This window comes from Psittacula echo (genome assembly GCF_963264785.1).
Source record: "Psittacula echo genome assembly, chromosome: 28".
Lineage (NCBI taxonomy): Eukaryota > Metazoa > Chordata > Aves > Psittaciformes > Psittacidae > Psittacula > Psittacula echo.
In genome coordinates this window covers 2,441,129-2,459,798 of record NC_137763.1, presented here as the reverse complement: position 1 = coordinate 2,459,798, position 18,670 = coordinate 2,441,129, and the positions used below count along the sequence as shown (strand labels likewise).

The 18,670-nt window shown below is 65.3% G+C and overlaps 2 protein-coding genes across 4 annotated transcripts; one reads left to right on the top strand and one right to left on the bottom strand.

The window, feature by feature from the left end:
* Window positions 1-715: 715 nt before the first annotated feature.
* Window positions 716-13,719, top strand: MARK2 (microtubule affinity regulating kinase 2). Of its 3 annotated transcripts, XM_080635842.1 has the most exons (18): window positions 716-902; window positions 4,944-5,111; window positions 6,198-6,251; window positions 6,347-6,395; window positions 6,503-6,568; window positions 6,667-6,737; window positions 6,842-6,898; window positions 7,142-7,378; window positions 7,454-7,573; window positions 8,059-8,158; window positions 8,245-8,357; window positions 8,961-9,087; window positions 9,324-9,502; window positions 9,699-9,796; window positions 9,880-9,996; window positions 10,678-10,950; window positions 12,151-12,195; window positions 12,634-13,719. In XM_080635842.1, the coding sequence occupies exons 1-18, from the start codon at window positions 846-848 to the stop codon at window positions 12,986-12,988; spliced, it is 2,286 nt and encodes a 761-aa protein (XP_080491968.1). In that variant the 5' UTR covers window positions 716-845; the 3' UTR covers window positions 12,989-13,719. The 3 variants fall into 3 exon arrangements, with proteins under 3 accessions (XP_080491968.1, XP_080491969.1, XP_080491970.1); XM_080635843.1 differs by lacking the exon at window positions 6,198-6,251; XM_080635844.1 differs by lacking the exon at window positions 9,880-9,996.
* A 357-nt stretch (window positions 13,720-14,076) lies between these two features.
* On the bottom strand, window positions 14,077-18,172 carry RCOR2 (REST corepressor 2; the record flags this gene model as incomplete). The annotated part of the gene is made up of 12 exons (XM_080635882.1): window positions 14,077-14,286; window positions 14,605-14,810; window positions 14,926-14,983; window positions 15,119-15,196; window positions 15,282-15,473; window positions 15,565-15,634; window positions 15,758-15,882; window positions 16,730-16,891; window positions 16,977-17,029; window positions 17,434-17,514; window positions 17,599-17,655; window positions 18,058-18,172. The coding sequence occupies 12 exons, from the start codon at window positions 18,170-18,172 to the stop codon at window positions 14,077-14,079; spliced, it is 1,407 nt and encodes a 468-aa protein (XP_080492008.1).
* Between the last annotated feature and the right edge of the window lie 498 nt (window positions 18,173-18,670).

The following is an 18,670-nucleotide window of genomic DNA, read 5'->3' as shown; positions in this document are numbered from 1 at the left end:
TCCCCAAACAGGGTGGCCCCTATAGAAAGGTTTTTAAGGGGGGGGGCAGAAGGGGGGAGCCTCTGAATGCTCCCCCCCTGCAGCCCCCCTCCATCGCCACCCCCCCTTCCCCGCAGCATCGCCCGGGGTCCTTGGGGAACCAAAGAACGCGGAAAAGCACCGGAATTCCCGACCCCCCGCCGCGGACCCCCCCTTCCCCACTGGGGTCTCCTCTAAGGATGGGGAGGGGGGATTCGGCTCCGCTCGGGTGCTTCCGTCAGTGAGAGGGAAGCCCCGATGGTCGCCGAGGGGTGTTCGGGTCTTTCCGGATCCACTCGGGGAAGGGCAGTGGAGGCGGAGTTCGGCTGTTTCCGCCGCCTTCAGCGGAAATTGACGAAGGTGGCTTCGAGTCTTTCCGTGGGGGGGGGGGGGAGGGGGGTGGGAAGCATCGGATGATTCCGTAGCGCTGCCGGAAACACCCGAACCCGGTTTAGCGGCACGGAGGCGACTCTGTCCGGAAAGAGCCGAAGAGGAGAAGGAGGCGTGTCGGGTGTTTCCGGCGCGGCGGCGGAAATGGCCGAGGGCCGGTGGCGGCGGCCATGTTGGGAGCCGCAGGGTGCTGCTGAGGAGGCGCCGGTGTGAGGCCGCCGCGCCGGGCGCACCCGCCGCCCGCTCCCCCCTTCCCCCGTTCTCCGCTCCCGGCCCCCGCCCCGACCCCCCCCATGCCGCTGGCCTGGCCCCCCCCCGCTCCTTGAGCGCGGCCCGGGCTTCCCTTCCCTCCCCCCCCCTCCCCGCACACCGCTTGCCGCGGCTTCCTTCTCCCTATCGCGATAGTCGCCGGCGGCCGTGGCGGGGGGGGGCTCGTCATGTCGAGCAGCGGTCGCAGCCCTCTGCCTACTGTCAACGAGAGAGACGCGGAGCAGGTACGGCCGGGGGTGGGCAGGGCCCGAGGGGAGCGCGGTCCGGCGGGGCTGGGGCCGTTCCCGGGGCCGATGCGGGGTTGGGGCCGGCAGGGGCCGGGCTGTGAGGGGAAAGCGGGGATCGAGGGGTCCGGGGGCCTTTTATGAGGAGAAAGCGAGGTCGAGGGAGCCGTAGGGTCCGTTTTATGAGGGGAAAGTGGGGCTCGAAGGGGTCGGGGTCCGGTTTGTGAAGGGAAATGAGGGTTTGGGGGGGCTCCGGGGTCTATTTTGTGGGATGTGAAGGGGCGAAGGGGGCTTTGGCTGAGGAGAAATGGGGTCTGAGGGCGTTTTGTGAGGGGAAAAGGGGATCTGAGTTGCTCCGGGGGATCTGAGGAGCTCAGGGGTCTCCTTTGTTGGGGGGGAAAGGGGGGTTTGGGGTGGTTTTAGTGAAGGGAAACGGGGTCTGGGTGGGCCCGGGTCTGTTTTGTGAGGGGAAGAAGAGGGGTCTGGGGGGAGCCGAGTGATTCTGCGAGGGGAAAGGCGGGTTTGGATGGGAGCCGGGCTGTTTGTGAGGGGAAAGGGCGTCTGAGAGGGGGAAATAGGGGTCTGCGGGGGGGGGAAAAGGGCTTTGAGGGGGCCGCGGGCCATTTTGTGAGGGGAAAAGGGGGTCCCGGGCTGTTTGCTGAGGAGAAAGGGGGGTGCTGAGGGGCTCTAGGCCCCCCCATGAGGGGAAAAGGGGCTGATGAGGCCTGGGGGATGTTCTGAGGCTAAATGGGGGCTTTGGGGGGGTCCTGGGGCCCTCCATGAGAGCCCAAAGCGGGGTCTAAGGGTGCCCTGTGCCCTCTGCAAGGAGGCCTGGGGGGGCCCCAGCTCCTCACAGCCCCCCCGTGGCCCTGACCCCCATGTGGGATGTGGGGCCAGGGCTGCCCCTCGGGGGCTCCCATGTGGGACCTGGGGTGCTTTGTGGTGCCCCTGAGGGGCGGAACGGAGTCACCCCTATGCGGGGGCTATTGGGGGGGGGGGGGGGCACAGGTTGTACCCCAAAGATGTGGGGCAGTTGGGGGGTGCCTGCCTCACACATTGCCCGCAGCGGTGGGGTCTGGTGCGTGCTGTGGGGCGCGAGGTTTGGGGGTGTCACCGTTGTCACAGCCTCTGTGTGTCGTGTGTGTGTCCCCCCCCGAGCGCCTCGGTGGCTGCGCGAGCGGGGTGTGGGGGTGGGAGCCCACCCCCTTCCCTGCTGTGCCCCCCCAAAACGGGCTGTGGGGGTGGCAGCGCTGCACAGCACAGGGGATATGGGGGGGGGGGAAGGGGCTTGGGGGGGGCACCCCCAAAGGGATGTGGGGGCATCGACACCCGCACTGATAGAGGGGGGGTTCACCCTCAATGTCTCTTGGGGGGGCAGTGAGTCCCAAATCCCTTTGGGGGAGCAGTTGGAGCGGGGTGGTCCCCCCCTTGGTTTTGAAGCTCCTAATTTGGGGGGACCCCACTTATGGCTCTGGGGGGTGGGCACAGCTTCCCCATAGCTGCACAGCACCCCCAGTTTGGGGGGGGGACACCCCAAGTGGTGGTGAAGGACCCTGTTGTGATGCTGCATTGGACCTGGGGGGGATTTTATGGATGCCCTCAGCCCCGAGGACAGAGGTGGTGCCCCCCCCCCCCCAGCTCCGTGGCCATCACCATGGCATCGGGCCACCCCCTCCTTGCTTTGGGCCTTTTCCTTCTGTTTTTCCCTGTTGTTACGTAAGGAACGAGGGGAATGATTCCTGAATGGGAAGGAATTGGGGAGGGGGCAGCGGCAGTGATGGTGGGGGGGCTGTGTCCTTCCCATTCCCCAACCAGAGCTGGAATTGGGGTGTCTTCCCCCAACACCCCCCCTCTCCGTGAGCTCCATCATGTACCATGGGCTGGGATGTGAGAGAGACCCAAAAATAACTGATTTGGCTGACATTTAACACCAAAGCTGCTCCAGCATCTCGGGGGGGGGGGGCACAGGGACCCCTGTAAGCTGCTCCAGCAAATCTGGGCCGGGGAGGGGGCAGAGGGACCCCCATGAGCTGCTCCAGCACTTCCGGTGGGGGGGCACAGGAACCCCCCCCAAGCTGCTCCAGCACCTCTGGTGGGGGAGGCACAGGGACCCCCATGAGCTGCTCCAGCACTTCCGGTGGGGGGTACAGGGACCCCCCCCAAAGCTGCTCCAGCACCTCTGGGGGAGGGCACAGAGACACCCCTGAGCTGCTGCAGCACCTCCCGGGGGCATAGGGACCCCCCCCTAAGCGACTCCAGCACCTCCTGTGGCGGGGCACAGGGACACCGCAACCCAGGTGCTGGTGCCTGGTTACCGGCACCTCTTCCTGCTGGGATCTTTAGATCCAATGGGTGGCATCGCCCTGGCCCCAGTAACATCACTTACAGCCACAGTGATGTCATCCCCGGTTCCTGTTATGTCACCCAGGCACCTGTGACATCACCTGCAATCCCAGTGACATTACCCCTGGCTCTTGCGTTGTCACTCCCAACCCCAGTGACATCATTTCCGGCTCCAGTGACGTCACCCTGGGCCCTGTGATGTCACCCCAACTCCGATGACATCACCCCTGGCTCCTGTGACATCACCCCAACCCCAGTGACATCAGCTCCATTGATGTCACCCTGACCCCTGTGATGTCACCCCCAGCCCCTTTGACATCACCCCTGGCCACTGTGACATCACCGCCACGACCACTCCAGTGCCAATTCCCACCACTTTGCCTCCAGCTCCAACCAAACCATCCCCTTCCTGCCCCAACCTGTCTCCTCTTTCCCCTTTCCCACCCCATTTTCACCCCAAACCCCCCCCCCCAACCCCTGCTTCCCGCCCCATCCGGCGTCATTCCCAACCGGTCGAGCCGGTTCGGCGCTCCCGGCGCTCCGTGGGGAGCTGAACTCCCGGAGCTTCCGCCAGGGCCCCTCGGCAGCGCCGGCTCCGCCGCGGGCTCGGCCACGTTGGGGTCGCCCACGGTGAGTCCCCCCCATGGAGCCGGCTGGGACAGGGGGAAACTGAGGCCCTGGAGCACCGGGAATGCCACGGCCCCCCCGGGAATGGGGAGAGCGGGTGCCGGCGCCGCCACACGCCCCTGGCTCCGGCAGATGGTGAAGCGCTCTCCCCGCCCCGTTGCCACGGCAGATTTTTGGCACAAAACCCCCATTTTCCTTCACTTTTTCCCAGCAGCCTCAAGCAAAGTGTTGGATTTGGGGGGGGGAGGGGGGAAAATCCCGCCCCCCCTTCAGCCCATACCCCAGAAGAGCCTCTTTTTCCCCCAAATCTGGGTGCCAGGTTGTGCCATTGCCCGCTCTGGCCAACCCCCCCGCAACCTCCTCAAGTGGGTTCCTTCCCACGGAGGGGGCACCCCATGAATGTGCCCTCCCCCAGTCCCCAGCGAGGTCCGGGGGGGCTCTGATGTCCCTCATCCCAAAGGAGGGGTTGGCTCCACTCCCTCACCCGTTCACGTGCTCCCGTTATCTCCGGTGTCACCGGAGCGGTGACAGCACGAGGGGGGATGACACCGCTCGGCGCCGGCTCTGCCCTCCCCTTGGGGGCACCCCCATTAAGTGCCCCTAAACCCGTGCTTATTGTGGGGGGTGCTTTTGGGGTGAAGCATGGTTGAGGCTTGGGGGCTCCCCCTTGGTGGAGGTTTGAGGGCCCCCCCTTGTTTTAGCCGTAGGTTGAAGGTGCCGCCGTTCAGTGTGGGGTGAAATGAAGGTGTTTTGGGGAGGGGGCAGCCATGTCTTTGTGTCCCCCGGCTGAGGAAGGGGGTGACACTCCATTGCCCCCCCCCGTACCCTGTTGTCCCCCCAAAACCCTCCAAAGTCAGCCCGAAACCACGGCGCTTGCGTCAGGTATCGGGGGCGGCTCCCGGCCTGCCCGGGCGCGGCGCATGGACACGGCATTCCTGGACTTTGCTCCTCCAGCCCCAGCACCGCCGCCTCTGGAACCCCTTTGGGAATTGTACAGGGGGGGACACACCAAACACACACACACACACACACACCCCCCCCAAGCTCATTGTCCCCTCGGTGTCCCTGCAGCCCGGGGAGGGGAAGGGCGTCGGGAAGCCCAACATGCTGCGGGGCCGGAACTCTGGCAGCGCGGCCGAGGAGCAGCCCCACATCGGCAACTACCGGCTCCTCAAGACCATCGGCAAAGGCAACTTCGCCAAGGTCAAGCTGGCCCGGCATGTCCTCACCGGCAAGGAGGTGAGTGCCAGCGCCGGGCACAGCGCTGCTGCTGCCACCGTGGCACCGGGACCGGCGCCTGCGCCTCGGCCGCGAGTGGGGACAGCCCTGGGCTCAGGGTGCTCGCCCTGAGAGGGCCACCACAGGGATGGGCTCATGGTCCTTGGCCTGTGGGTGCCACCATGGCGTGGGGACGGTTGTGGGCTCCTGGTCCTCACCCTGTGAGTGCTACCACAGGGATGGGTTTATGGTCCTTGTCCTGTGAGTGCCACCGTGGTGAGGGGACAGCTCTGGGCTCCTGGTCCTTGGCCTGTGAGTGCCACCATGGTGAGGGGACAGCTCTGGGCTCCTGGTCCTTGGCCTGTGAGTGCCACCATGGTGTTGGGATAGTTCTGGTGGTTCTTGACCTATGAGTGCCACCACAGTGATGGGTTCATGGTCCTTGTCCTGTGAGTGCCACCGGGGTGAGGGAACAGTTGTGGGCTCCTGGTCTTTGGCCTGTGAGTGCCACTGTGGAGACGAGACAGTGGTGGCCTCATGATCCTTGTCCTGTGAGTGCCACCATGGTGTGGGGATAGTTCGGGTGGTTCTCGTCCTGTGGGTGCCATCATGGTGTGGGGACAGCTCTGGGTGCTGTGAGTGCCACCATGACACGGAGATGGGCTCCTGCTCCTCGGCAATGAATGTCACTGTGGTGTGGAGACAGCTGTGGGCTTCCAGTCCTCATCCCATGAGTGCCACCACAGGGATGGGCTCGTGATCCTTGTCCTGTGGGTGCCGCCACAGTGTGGGGACAGTTCTGGGCTCCTGGTCCTTGTCCCATGGGTGCCACCACAGGGATGGGCCCGTGATCCTTGTCCTGTGGGTGCCACTACTCTGAGGGGACACTTGTGGGCTCCTGGCCCTGAGTGCCACCGTGGTGCAGGGATAGTCCTTGCCCCACAAGTGCCATCACAGGGATGGATTCGTGATCCTTGTCCTTTGAGAGCCACCACGGGTGGGGACAGCTCTGGGGCAATGCTGCGCCCCTGCCCCTCACCTCCCCAGTGCCACCACAGTGTGGGGACACTTGGGGACATCCCTGACGCACACCCCCCACACCCTCAGGTCGCTGTGAAGATCATTGACAAGACGCAGCTCAACTCCTCCAGCCTGCAGAAGGTCAGGGGGGGGCCCGGGGCTGGGGGGGGCACAAGGGGGGGATTGTGGCATCTCCCACGCCCTCATCCCTGCTTTTCCTCCCTGTTTCCTCACAGCTCTTCCGGGAAGTACGAATAATGAAGGTCCTGAACCACCCCAACATAGGTGAGCCCCCCCCACCTGCGCACTGGCACTTCCTGGGTCCCCCCATCACACCCCACCACCCTCGGAGGGTCTCCCCTTTCTCCAGCCCAACTTTGTCACCTTTGCAGTGAAGCTCTTCGAGGTGATCGAGACGGAGAAGACGCTTTACCTGGTCATGGAGTACGCCAGTGGGGGTGAGCAGCGGGGGGGCAGCAGGCAGGGAACAGGCAGAGGGGGTACAGCAGGCAGGGACCAGGCAGAGCTGCCTCTCACCACCATTGTGCCCCCCCAGGTGAGGTGTTTGACTACCTGGTAGCCCATGGGCGCATGAAGGAGAAGGAAGCCAGGGCCAAGTTCCGACAGGTCAGGAGGGGGATGTGGGTTTGACACCCCCCCAATGGGGTTTGGGGACCCCCCTGTGTCCCCAGGGGGCTGGGGTTCCCCCCCCGACACCTCCTCTCCTGCAGATAGTGTCGGCCGTGCAGTACTGCCACCAGAAGTTCATTGTCCATAGGGACTTGAAGGTGAGGAGCCCCCCACTTGCACCCCTTGACACCACCTGGATGCCCAATAGCACCCAGGAGTGCTCCCCGCACCCTCCTGACCCCAGAGTGGCATCTGGGTGTTCCTGGGACCCCCCAGGGCAGCACCCAGACATGCCTGAGACCCCCATGGCTGCACCTACGTGTCCCTGGCACCCCCTGGGAGGTGCCAGCAGCACCCAAACTCCCCCAACCCCCTTTTGGGTGCTCTCCTTCCTGGACCAGGCCGAGAACCTGCTGCTGGATGCCGACATGAACATCAAAATCGCTGATTTTGGCTTCAGCAACGAGTTCACGTTTGGGAACAAGCTGGACACGTTCTGTGGGTCCCCCCCGTACGCAGCCCCTGAGCTCTTCCAGGGCAAGAAGTACGACGGGCCCGAGGTGGACGTCTGGAGCCTGGGGGTCATCCTCTACACCCTGGTCAGCGGCTCCCTGCCCTTCGATGGGCAGAACCTGAAGGTAAGACCCAGTTTTGGGGGTCCCGGGGGGGTCCCGGGGGGTTTGTGGTGTTCCAATGGGTGTTTCCCACCGCAGGAGCTGCGGGAGCGGGTGCTGCGGGGCAAGTACAGGATCCCCTTCTACATGTCCACCGACTGCGAGAACCTGCTCAAGAAGTTCCTCATCCTTAATCCTACCAAAAGGGGCACCTTGGAGGTGAGGCTGGGGGGAGGGGGGGTGGGGGGTGGGCAGGGCACCCATGGGAGCACCCCCAGCAGGGTCCTGGGCACCTCCAAGAGCACCCCAAGGCCCCCAGCATGGTGCAGGTACATCCAACAGTATGGTCCTGGGCACCCTTGGGATCTCCAGGGCACCCCCAGCATGGTCTTGTGCACCCTCAATGTGGTGCTGGGACCCCCCAAAGTGGTCTTGGATGTCCCTGAGGGGCACCCAGGATGGTCCTGGACACCCATAGCACCAACCAGGGACCCTCAGTGTTGTCCTGGGCACCTGTGGGACCCTCCGAGCACCCTCAGTTTGGTCCTGGTGGCCCCCAACATGGTTCCAGCTACCTTGGACACCCCAACCCCTGCTCTGTGTGATCCTGGTCACCCCCAAGGGCACTCAGGACCTTCGGGGCACCCCATGGTGGTTCTGGGACCCCCAAACCCCCCCTTTGGTGTCCTGTCCCCTGCTTGCAGCAAATCATGAAGGACCGCTGGATGAACGTGGGCCACGAGGACGATGAGCTGAAGCCCTACATGGAACCTGTGCCAGACTACAAGGACCCCCGGAGGACAGGTAGGACCCCCCCACCATGACGTTTTGAGGGGTGGGGGGGTCTCCCAAATGTGGGGTCCCCGTTGAGGCCTGTGTCCCCCTCCCAGAGCTGATGGTGTCCATGGGGTACACGCGGGAGGAGATCCAGGAGTCCTTGGTGGGGCAGAAGTACAACGAGGTGATGGCCACCTACTTGCTGCTGGACCACAAGAGCTCGGAGGTGCGGGGGCATGGGGACACCACAGGGGTGCAGGGGACTCAGGGGAGGGGGGATGTGGGTGGGATGGAGCATGGAGGGGACATAAGGGCAAGGAGGGGACATGAGGAGGGACATGGGAGTGACGAGGGACAAGGAGGGGACAGAGCAAGGGATGTGGAAGAAATGTGGGGACAAGGAACATAGGAATGACAGAACATGCAATGAGCCCAGTGAGAGGGCACGGATGTGACAGGGAGCAGAGGGGCTGACACGGGAATGACAAGGAACATGATGAGGGTGAGGGGACACAGGCACAGTGAGGAGGCACAAGTACGGGAACGTGGATGTGACACGGAGCAGAGGAGGGGGTGAGGGGACAAGGGGACACAAGGAGAACCATGAATGTGCTGGAGCAGAGGAGATGAGCCCCATGGGGCCAACAAGGGGACATTGAGGGAACACCGGGGGGGGGGACCACCCTGCCTGTGCCATCACGTCCCTGTCCCCATCCCCAGCTGTGCCTGGTGCCAGCGTGTCCCTGGCCCTGCACGTGTCGGGTCCCCATCCCCATGCTCCCTTGGCCCGTGCTCCCACGTGTCCCAGTGTGTCCCCTTGTCCCTGCAGCTGGAGGAGAGCCTGTCCCTGAAGCCCCGGCCTGCCCCGGAGGTGGCCAACAGCTCGGGGCCATCCCCAGCGCACAAGGTCCAGCGCAGCGTCTCTGCCAACCCCAAACGCCGTGTCAGCGACCAGGGTGAGCCCCGACACGGGGGGGCCAAGGGGGTACCCCCATCCCATGGTGGAAGGGGGGAGTCCCAGGTATGGATCCCTTGGGAGAAGGGGGTCCTGGGGGTGCAGGGATAGGAGTGGTGGGGGGGGTCCCTGTGGGGCGGGAGCATGGCTCACATGTGGGGAGGGCACATCCCTGGGGGGGTGTCCAAGTGGTGTGATGTCCCCGTCGGCCCCCACTCATTTTACCTTCCCCCCCAGCCGGCCTCTCCATCCCCACCTCGGCCTCCTACTCCAAGAAGACGCAAGCGGCCAACGCGGAGAACAAGAGGGGGGGGACAGAGGAGGAGGGGGGGCGCCGGGCAGGCAGCACGGCCAAGGTGCCCCCCAGCCCCCTGCCTGGCCTAGAGCGAGCCAAGGGCACCCCCTCACCCTCCACGGTCAGTGCAGGGGGGGACACCCATGAGTGGCACCGGGGGGGTGCAGGGGGGATCCTTTGTGTGATGGGACCAAACCCCTGCACCCCTGCAGGGTGCCCTGGTTCCCATGAGGGAACCCAAATACCCAAGTCCTCCATTGGGGGGCCCCCCAATTTTTGTGTCTCCATCATGTGCCCCCCCCGTGTCCCCCCCACAGAACAGCGTCCTCTCCACCGGCACCACACGGAGCCGGAACTCTCCGCTGCTGGATCGAGCCAGCCTGGGCCAGAGCTCGCTGCAGAACGGCAAGGACAGGTACAGGCCGCCCCCTCGCACCCCAAACCCCCCCCACCCCTCCCACCCCGTCCCACCCCCCAGCCCCCGCTTTTCTCTCCTAGCCTCCCCACGCCGGGCTGCCGGCCCTCACCCGCCGCCCCCCCGGCCCCTGGCGCCCCCCCCCGCGCCCGCCAGCACCCGAAAGCCACCGACGCCAACTGCGACCCCCCCCGGCCCAGGCAAGGCCCCCCCCCCACCTCCTTTGTCCTATGGGGGGGACACCCTCTAGGGGGGGTTGGGGTGTTGTGGGGTGCCAGTGGGTCCCTGGGGTGCTGTGGGGTGCCAGCATGTCCCTAGGGTGCTATTGGGTGCTGGCATGGCCCCTGGCTGCTGTGGGGAGCAGTGGGGTGCTGTGTGTCCCTCTTCAGGTCCTCAGGGTGCTGTGGGGTGCCAGCACATCCCCAGTATGCTGTCAGGGGTCCCCAGGGTGCAGTGGGGTGCTGGTGTGTTCCTGGTGTGCTGTGGGGTGTCCCTGGGGTTTGATCAGATGCTATAGGTAGCAGTGGGGTACTGGTGTGACCCCAGGGTGCTGTGGGGTGCTGGTGTGGCCCTAGGGTGCTATGGGGTTCTGTGGGGTGCATTGGGATGCTGATGTGGCCCTGGGGTGCAGTCGGGTGCTGGTGTGTGCTATGGGGTGCAATGGGTGTGCCTGCTGTGCAATGGGGTGCTGTGGAGGGCTGGGGTGTTCTATGGGGTGCCTTGGGTGCTGTGGTTCAGTGGGGTGCTGGTGTGTGCTGTGGGGTTCAGTGGGTGTCCCTGGGGTGCTGTGTGGTGCCAGCCCATCCCCACTGTGCTTTAGGGTCCCCGGGGCGCAGCGTTGTTTCCATTGCCCCCCATTAACCCCATTCCCCCCCCCGCAGCGCCCCCGGGCGGGTGCCGGCCGCCTCCCCCTCCGCGCACAACGTGAGCCAGGCCGGGGGGGAGCGGCCCAGCTTCCCGCGGGGGGTTTCGAGCCGCAGCACGTTCCACGCGGGGCAGCTGCGGGGCCGCGAGCAGCCGGGCCTGCCCTACGCGCTGCCCCCCGCGCCCCCCGGCCTCGGGCCCCCCCCGTCGCCCTCCGGAGCCAGCCAGGGCCGGCGCGGCCCCCCCGGCTCCAGCCTCTTCAGCAAATTCACCTCCAAGTTCGTGCGGAGGTGAGCACGAGGGGGGAGCAGCGATGGGGTCACCCCCGTGTGTGTCCCCCTGTGTGTGGCTCCTCTGCGTGTGACCCCTGGGCTGCACACATGGACCCCTGCGGGCCCTCTGCGTCCCCACTGTGTCCCCTTGTGCCTCCAGGGCTCCTCTGTGCACTCCCTTGCCCTCATGTGCGTCCACTGCATGTGTGTCCCCTGACACAACACCTTGGGGACCCTCTGTGTTCTCCGTGTCTTTCTATCACCCTTCCAGGGCCCCTCTCGTGGCCCCTCACACCCCTGGGGATGCTGTGTCCTCTCTCTGTGTTCCCTTGTCCCCATGTGTGTCCCTTCCGTGTCCCTGCACTGTCCCAGGGGTCTTCTGTGTCCCTTCTGTGTGTCCCTCGGAGGGGTCTCTCTGTGTCCCCAATCCCTTTGTCACACCAGGCTCCTGCATGTCCCCCTCCACTGCCCCCCCCAGGGTTCTTCCATGTCTCTCGTGGTCTCCCCAATCCCCTCCTATCACCCCACTGTGTGTTCCCCCCCCAGTGCCCCTCCTGTCCTCCAACTCCCACCCCTTTGGGGACCCCCGCCATGTCCCCTCCTGTTCCTGTGTTGCCCCATAAGGCCAGGGAGGTGACAGCTTGGGGTTGTGGTGGGGATTCATCCCAGCTTCTCCTGCTGCCCACTTCCGCTCAGGGGGGGCTGAAATGGGGCTGAGGGGGTGACATCCAGATTGGGGGGGTCCCTCCCCTCCTCCCTCCCTTCCCCCCCCCCCAACGTCGCCCTTCTCTTCTGTTTGTCGTTGTAGAAATCTGTCTTTCAGGTTTGCCAGAAGGTAGGGTGCTGGGTGCTGGTGTCCCTGGGTGCTGGTGTCCCTGGGTGCTGGTGTCCCCTGGGTGCTGGTGTCCCCTGGGTGCTGGTGTCCCTGGGTGCTGGTGTCCCCTGGGTGCTGGTGTCCCCTGGGTGCTGGGTGCCACCCCCCCGCATGCCCCCCAAGCGCCCCCATTGTCACTGCATGGTCCTGCATGGCCCCGGCCCCGCTCGGCTGCCGCTGTCTGTCCCCGTGTGTGTGTGTGTGTCTGTCCGTGTGTGTCCCCCTTGTCCCCTTCCTTGTCCAACCCCCCCCGTACTGTCTGGGTGCTGGGGGGGGGGGCTGCCCCCATTCCCTCCCCCATCCCCCCATTGATTTCATCCCCCCCAAACTTCTTGTTTCTCGAGGAACCCGCACGAGCCTGAGAGCAAGGACCGGGTGGAGACGCTGAGGTGAGCAGGGGGGAAGGGGCTGGGGACACCCCTGGGACACCCGCAGCACCTCCATAGTGGTCCTGGTGCCATCCATGGGGCACCCAGGACCTCCATACTGGTCCTGGTGATGTCTGTGGGGCCCTTGTGCCACTCAGGGGTCTCCATAGTGCTCCTGGTGACGTCCATGAGACATCCAAGAGCTCTGTACTGGTCTCACTGACATCTGTTGGGTCCCCATGGGGGACACCCAACACCTCCATACTGGTCCTGGTGTCTGGGGTGCCCTTGTGCCACCCAAGTATCTCCATAGTCCCTGACTCCATGGGGTCACTGTGACACCCAGGGTCCTCCATACTGCTCCTGGTGCCATCCGTGGGCCACCCAGGGCCACCAGATTGATTCTGGTGCCATTCCCAGGCCCCACCACCCCCCTGATCCCATTGTCCCTCCTTGCAGACCCTCAGTGGCCCCGGACAAGGACCCGCGGGACGGCGCCGGCCGCGACGTCAAGCCCCGTTCCTTGCGCTTCACGTGGAGCATGAAGACCACGAGTTCCCTGGAGCCCGGCGAGATGCTGCGGGAGATCCGGAAGGTTCTGGATGCCAACAGCTGCCGCTGCGAGCCCCAGGAGCGCTTTGTGCTGCTCTGTGCCCACGGTGCCCCCGGCCACGACTCCTTTGTGCAGTGGGAGATGGAGGTTTGCAAACTCCCGCGGCTTTCCCTCAACGGCGTCCGCTTCAAGCGGATCGCCGGCACCTCCATGGCCTTCAAGAACATCGCCTCCAAAGTGGCCAATGAGCTCAAGCTCTGAGCCCCCTGAGGGTGGACACAGCAACTGGTGTCAACCACCATCAACCGGCGGCAGCAGGCCTCAACTGGTGTCAACTGGCATCAACCAACGGCAACTGATGTCACCCACCCCTCGCCTTGGGGATGACGCGATGGCTCGAGGAGGAAGGGAACCTCCAAGGGACCTCTGGGGCCGTTCTGGATGGACTTTTGGGACCTCTGGGGCCGTTGGGGCGTGGGATGGGGCCATCCCGAGCTCTGGGGATGGCTCCAGGGGCCCTCCTTGGTGGTCCAGGGACCTCCTCGAGGCCATCCCAGGTGGCTGAGGCACCGCTGGGGACATTGTGACATAGGACGGGGCTACCTGGGGACTTGTGGGGACATCCTCAAGGGACCGCTGGGGCGTTGTGGGCTTTGGTGGCTGAGACCCCTCTGAGGCCACCCCCAAGGACATCCCTGGGGACCCGGGGACATCTCGTGTGGTCCGGGGCCTCGTGGGGATACCTTTGGTGGCCCAAGGCTGGGGGGGGGTGCTCCGAGGTCACATGGGGACAACCCAGGGTCTCCCTGTCCCCAGGTGACCCCACGGTGGCCTTGGGGGCTCCTGCCCTGCCCTCTGCACTCAGGAAGGCCCCTGGGGGGGGTGGGGTGGGGTGTGATCATGTGACCTGCTGTAGCCCCGCCCCCTCTGCAGGCCCCACCCCTGCCCGGCCCTGGGGGTGCAGGTTCTAGAGTAAAACCTTTCCAGAAAGATCCTTGACTCTGAGTGGTGCCACCAGAACAGACCAGTACGGACCAGTGGAGCCCAGTATGGACCAGTGTGCCCAGTATAGACCAGTACAAACAAGGGCTCCCAGTACTGATCAGCACAGACAGGGATCCCAGTATTGACCAGTCTGGCCTAATACAAACCAGTGCTTCCAGTGTAGATCAGTACAGACCAATGCTCCCATTATGGACAAAGACTCCCAGTACAAGCCAGCGCTCCCAGTACATCCCAGTCCCCCCCCACTATTCCCAGTGCTCCGGCTCTAGTAAAATACCTTTATTGCAAACACAGTGGGGGTCCCCCCGCCCAGCAGGGGGCGCTGCGGCGGGGGGCAGGGCCACTCAGCGGGGCGGGGCGTGCCCGGCAGCGGGGGGGCGTGGCCTGGCGGCGGGGGCGTGGCCAGGCCGGAGCAGTGGGGGCGGGGCCCGGCCCAGCGGGAGCCCCGGCGGGGGGGGAGGGGCCGGGCGCAGGAGGGGAGGGGGGGGCTGCGGGGGGCGCGAGGGGGACGGCGGAGGGGGCGGGGCCGGGCGGGAGACCCCGGTGATCTGCACCTGCGGGAGAGAGGCGGGGTCAGGCGGGGGCGGGGCCACGAACGTGATTGGGCCCCCGTCGTGGTGGGCGGGGCCAGGGACAAGAGAGGGCAGGGCCGGGATGGGAGGAGCCCGGGGGGCGTGGCCAGGGAATGGGACAGGGCCTGGGGAGGAGCCAGGTCACAGTGGGCGGGGCCCCCATGGGGCGGGGCTTGTCCAGCACGGGGATGAGCAGGCGCAGAGCCATGGATGGAGCAGGGCGGGGCCAAGGATTGAGGGGGCGTGGCCAGGACTGGAACAGGCGCAGGACCCCACTCCCCCCAACCTGCCCCCACTCACCTCCTCCTCCTCCTCCTGCTGCCGCTGCCTCTCCAGGGGGGGCCCCGCGGGGGGCTCGTCCCTGTTCCCCCCGGGGAGCTCCCGCAGCAGCCGCGTGAGGCCGAAGCGGCGCCGGGTGCCCCCCACGAAGCTCCGGACCTGGGCCGGGGTCTTGTTCCCCAGGACCCCCGCCACTGCTGGGAAGTCGCGGCCATAGCGGCGCAGGGCTGGGGGGGCAGCGGGTCAGTGCGGTAAAGGGGGCTCAAAGGGATCAATGAGGGTTGGGGGGGGTCAATTAGGACAAGGGGGTCAATGAGATTCATTAATCAAGGAGGGTCTCACCCTGCACCACCAGGAGCTGCTCGTCCGTTGTCCAGCGGGAGCTGGACTTGCCGTTGCCCTGGGGGAAGAGGGGGTGTGGGGTGATGTGGGGCATAACACAATGTGCAGGCACCATGGGGCACGAGGGGACACTGTGGGGCAGGGCAGGGACACCGTGGAGCATACGGGGACACCCGGGGACCCCCAATCTCACCTCGGGTGGGCGCAGCCCCTCCACGCCACCCTCCAACGCCTGCTTGAGGCCGCTGTTGATCTGCTTGATCCGCTGCACCTATAGGGGGAGACACACAAACCCCAGGAGTCACCCCCAGCTTAGGGGGCACCCCATGGATGCAGGGGGGGGGTCAAATCCGTACCTGCCGCTTGAGGGACACGAGCTGGCAGTCGAGCTGGCGCAGGCCCGCGGCGCCCAGCTCGGGGTTGGAGGTGACACCGGCCACGGCCTCGCGGCTCAAGTGCATCCCGCGGGGGGGACGGCGGCGGTGCCGGGGCGGGGGGTGGTGCCGGTACTGAGCCTCCTTCCTGGTGCAGGGCTTGGGGTAGGGCGGCTGCAATGGCGAATGCGGGGGTTCAATGGGGGCATCGGGACACCCCCAAACCCCTGAGGCCCCATCGTTCACACCCCCCACGCCTTCAAACCTCCTTTTTGGGGTCCGCTGCCTCCATGTCCCCATCGAGAGCAGGGTGGTGGTCATCGGTCTCGTCGTTGCTACGGAAATGGGGTGGAAAAGGAGGTTCTGGGGGGACTGGGGATGGGGTTTGGGTGCTGGGGGTGGATTTTAGGGTGCTTGGGGTTGGTTTTGGGTGCTGGGGGGTGGTTCGGAGGGGGTACCTGTCTTCCCGGTCCTTGCGCCCCAGCAGCCTCCGGGCCTGTCTGTCCATGACGCTGGTTCTGGAGCGGGTTTTCTTCCAGGAATAATAATACTTGACCAGACTCGGGATGAGCTTGTCGGGAAGCTGGGAATGCGCAATGGAGGGGGGGGGAAGGGGGTTGGGGGGACACAGGGTGAGTTTTGGGGGGGTTGGGGTGAAGAATGGGAGAAGAAGGGCTTGGAATGGGGGAGCCCCATGGGAAAGGGGGAGGAAGCCACTTGAAATGGGGAGGGGGGGTTGGAATATGGGGGGACCCCATAAATTAGGGAGGAGAAATGGGGGGAACCCTCTTAAATGGAGAAAAAAGGCGTAGAAATAGGGGTGACCCCATAAACAAACGGAGGGGGAATGGAGGGGGCATTAACTATGGGGTTGGATAGAAATGGGGGTGAATCCTCTAAAAACGGAGGAGGGGAGATGTGGACCCCTCAAACTGGGGGAGGGGAACCCATAGAAATGGGGGGGGCACCACTTGGGGTAGGGCCAGGGGGTGGCATGTACCATCTGCTGGGGGGGAGAGATATCTACCCCTTGGGTGGCATTTACCATCCGCTATGAGGGTGGTCCTAAGGTTGGCATGTACCATGTCCTAATTGGGGGGTCAAGGGGTGGCACTTACTCCCTATGGTAGGGTAAGGGTGGCACCTACCACCCCTAAAGGGGTGGGGAATTGGGGTGGCACAAACTACCTCAACCCCATGGGGGTGTCCCAGTGGGGTCCCCCATCTCCCTGGGGTACCATAGGGGGTTCCATAGGGGCAGCAACCCCCAGCCCAGAGCCATGGGGAGGGATCCAAACCCCGTGTCCTCCCCTAGGAAGGGATGTGGGGGTTTTGGGGGTGAATGGGGGTGGGGTAGGGTTAATGTGGGGAGGGTTTGGGGTGAATGGGGGGGGGTTTGGGGTGAATGGGGGGGCTTGGGGGTCCCTCACCATTTGCTGGATGCGGGCGAAGCTCTTGCCATGGAAGCTGAAGGCCTGCTCAAAGAGCACCTTGTCCTCCACCGTCCACTCATCCGGGAAGGGGGTGAAGTTGGCCAGGTCAGCCAGGGACTTCTCCACATCGTGCTTGTGCCACAGCAGCATTCCCAGAGCCTGGAAAAGGGGCGGGGGGGGGTCAGGAAAGGGTTGGGAGTGGCACCCTGGGGGACTCCTGTGTGGTTTGGGGGGGCAGAAGTACCTGCTCGATGTTGTAGCCGTGTTTGTCCTTAGCCATGGCGATGTATTTGTCCACTGAGGGGTTAAAGGGGGGGGTGGAAGAGGGGTTTGGGGGATTAAAGGGGGTTTTAGGGGGTTATGGGTGGGTTAATGGGTAAATACAGAAGGTAAAGGGGGTGTTGGGTGGGTAAATGGGCGGTTGGGGGGCTAACAGTGTGGGGAAAGGGGATTTTGGGGGTTATAGGGGGTTATGGGGGGGTTGGGGGGTTTATGGGAGGTTTTGGGGGGTTTATGGGGGGCTTACGGAGGTAAAGAGGGAGTTCAGTGGGTAAATGAAGTGGTTGAGGGGGTGAAAGGGAGGTTGGGAGGGGGCAAAGAGGGAGTTGGGGGGTAAAGGGGAGTCAAGGGATGGGAAACAGCCCATAACCGCCCCTACCCCCCCACCGAGGGACCTCCCGGTTTGCTTGGGGGGGGCTCACGTTTCGCATCAGAGACGCAGTGGTTGGGGGCCCACACGAGCATCCCCTTCAGCTCCTTGTTGCTGTAGCGAGCCGGGCTCTCTGGGGAGGGGGGGAGGTGGAAGAGGTCAGAAAGGGGGCCCCCCCACTTGTACCCCCATAACCCCCCCCCCCGATGGTCCCTACCTGGTTTGCAGTCAGGAATCACCGCTTGGTAGTCAGCCCCGACCCGGATCATGCTGTCTGGGGAGGGGGGAGAGGGAAAGGGGGGGGATATGGGGGTTAATGGGAGGGAATAGGGGTCTAGGGAGGGGTTCAGGGTTAAGGGGGGGGGTCTCCCTCCCCCCCCCCCCGAAGATCTGGGGGTCCCAGCACTGGGTCCCCTCCACCCCAGCAAACAAAGGGGGCGGCCGGCGCACACGCGGGCACTGGGGACAATGGGGACGGGGCTTTGTTCCCCCCCATATCCCTGTAGGGGTGTGTGTGCCCCCCCCCCAAACCCGCCCCACGAGGGCGGGGGGGCGTGACACGGACATCCCCCCCCCCCATGCACACACGTGTGGCTCCTGCACACGCGTGGGGTGTGTTTGGGGGGGGGGGGGAGTGTTTGGGGGGGCCAAGCGCGTCCATGGGGGGGGCACTCACCGTGGCTGCGCTCGTCCGCGCTGTCCTCGTCCTCGGAGGGGGGGGCACCGCCGGGCACGGCCCTGGCGCGGCTGCGGGACAGGATTCCCGAGGGATTCTCCATCACCGACGGCATCGCCTGCGGAGGGGGGGGAGCTCGGGTGAACCCCCCCCCCATCAATGGTCCCCCATAAAGGGGGGGGGCTCAGCCCTGCTGCCCCACAGCAAACTTGAGCTTAAGCTGCGCTATGGGGGGGGCGGGATGGGGGGGGGTAGCCGGGACCCCAGAAAGGAGGAATTTCACCCCAAAATCAAAGGGCGGGGTAAGTGGGGGGTCGAGGGGAGGGGGTCTATGGGGGGTCTCGGCACCCACCAGCACCCACACAAAGCGCCGCCGGCTGCTCCCGCCGCCTGATGCTGCCAAAGTAGTTCCAGCTCCCCCGGCCTCAGCACAACCCCCCCCTCCCGCCCCCTGCGTACCCCTCCGCCGGCGGCACGGGGGGGGCTGGGGGGCCCGGCCCCACAGAGAGCCCACGGTGGGGCTGGGACCCATAGATGGGGGGGGCAGGGATTGTGTCACCCCCCCACACCACCCCCAGAGTGTGGCTGATGGGAACAAAGGAATGGGGGGGGA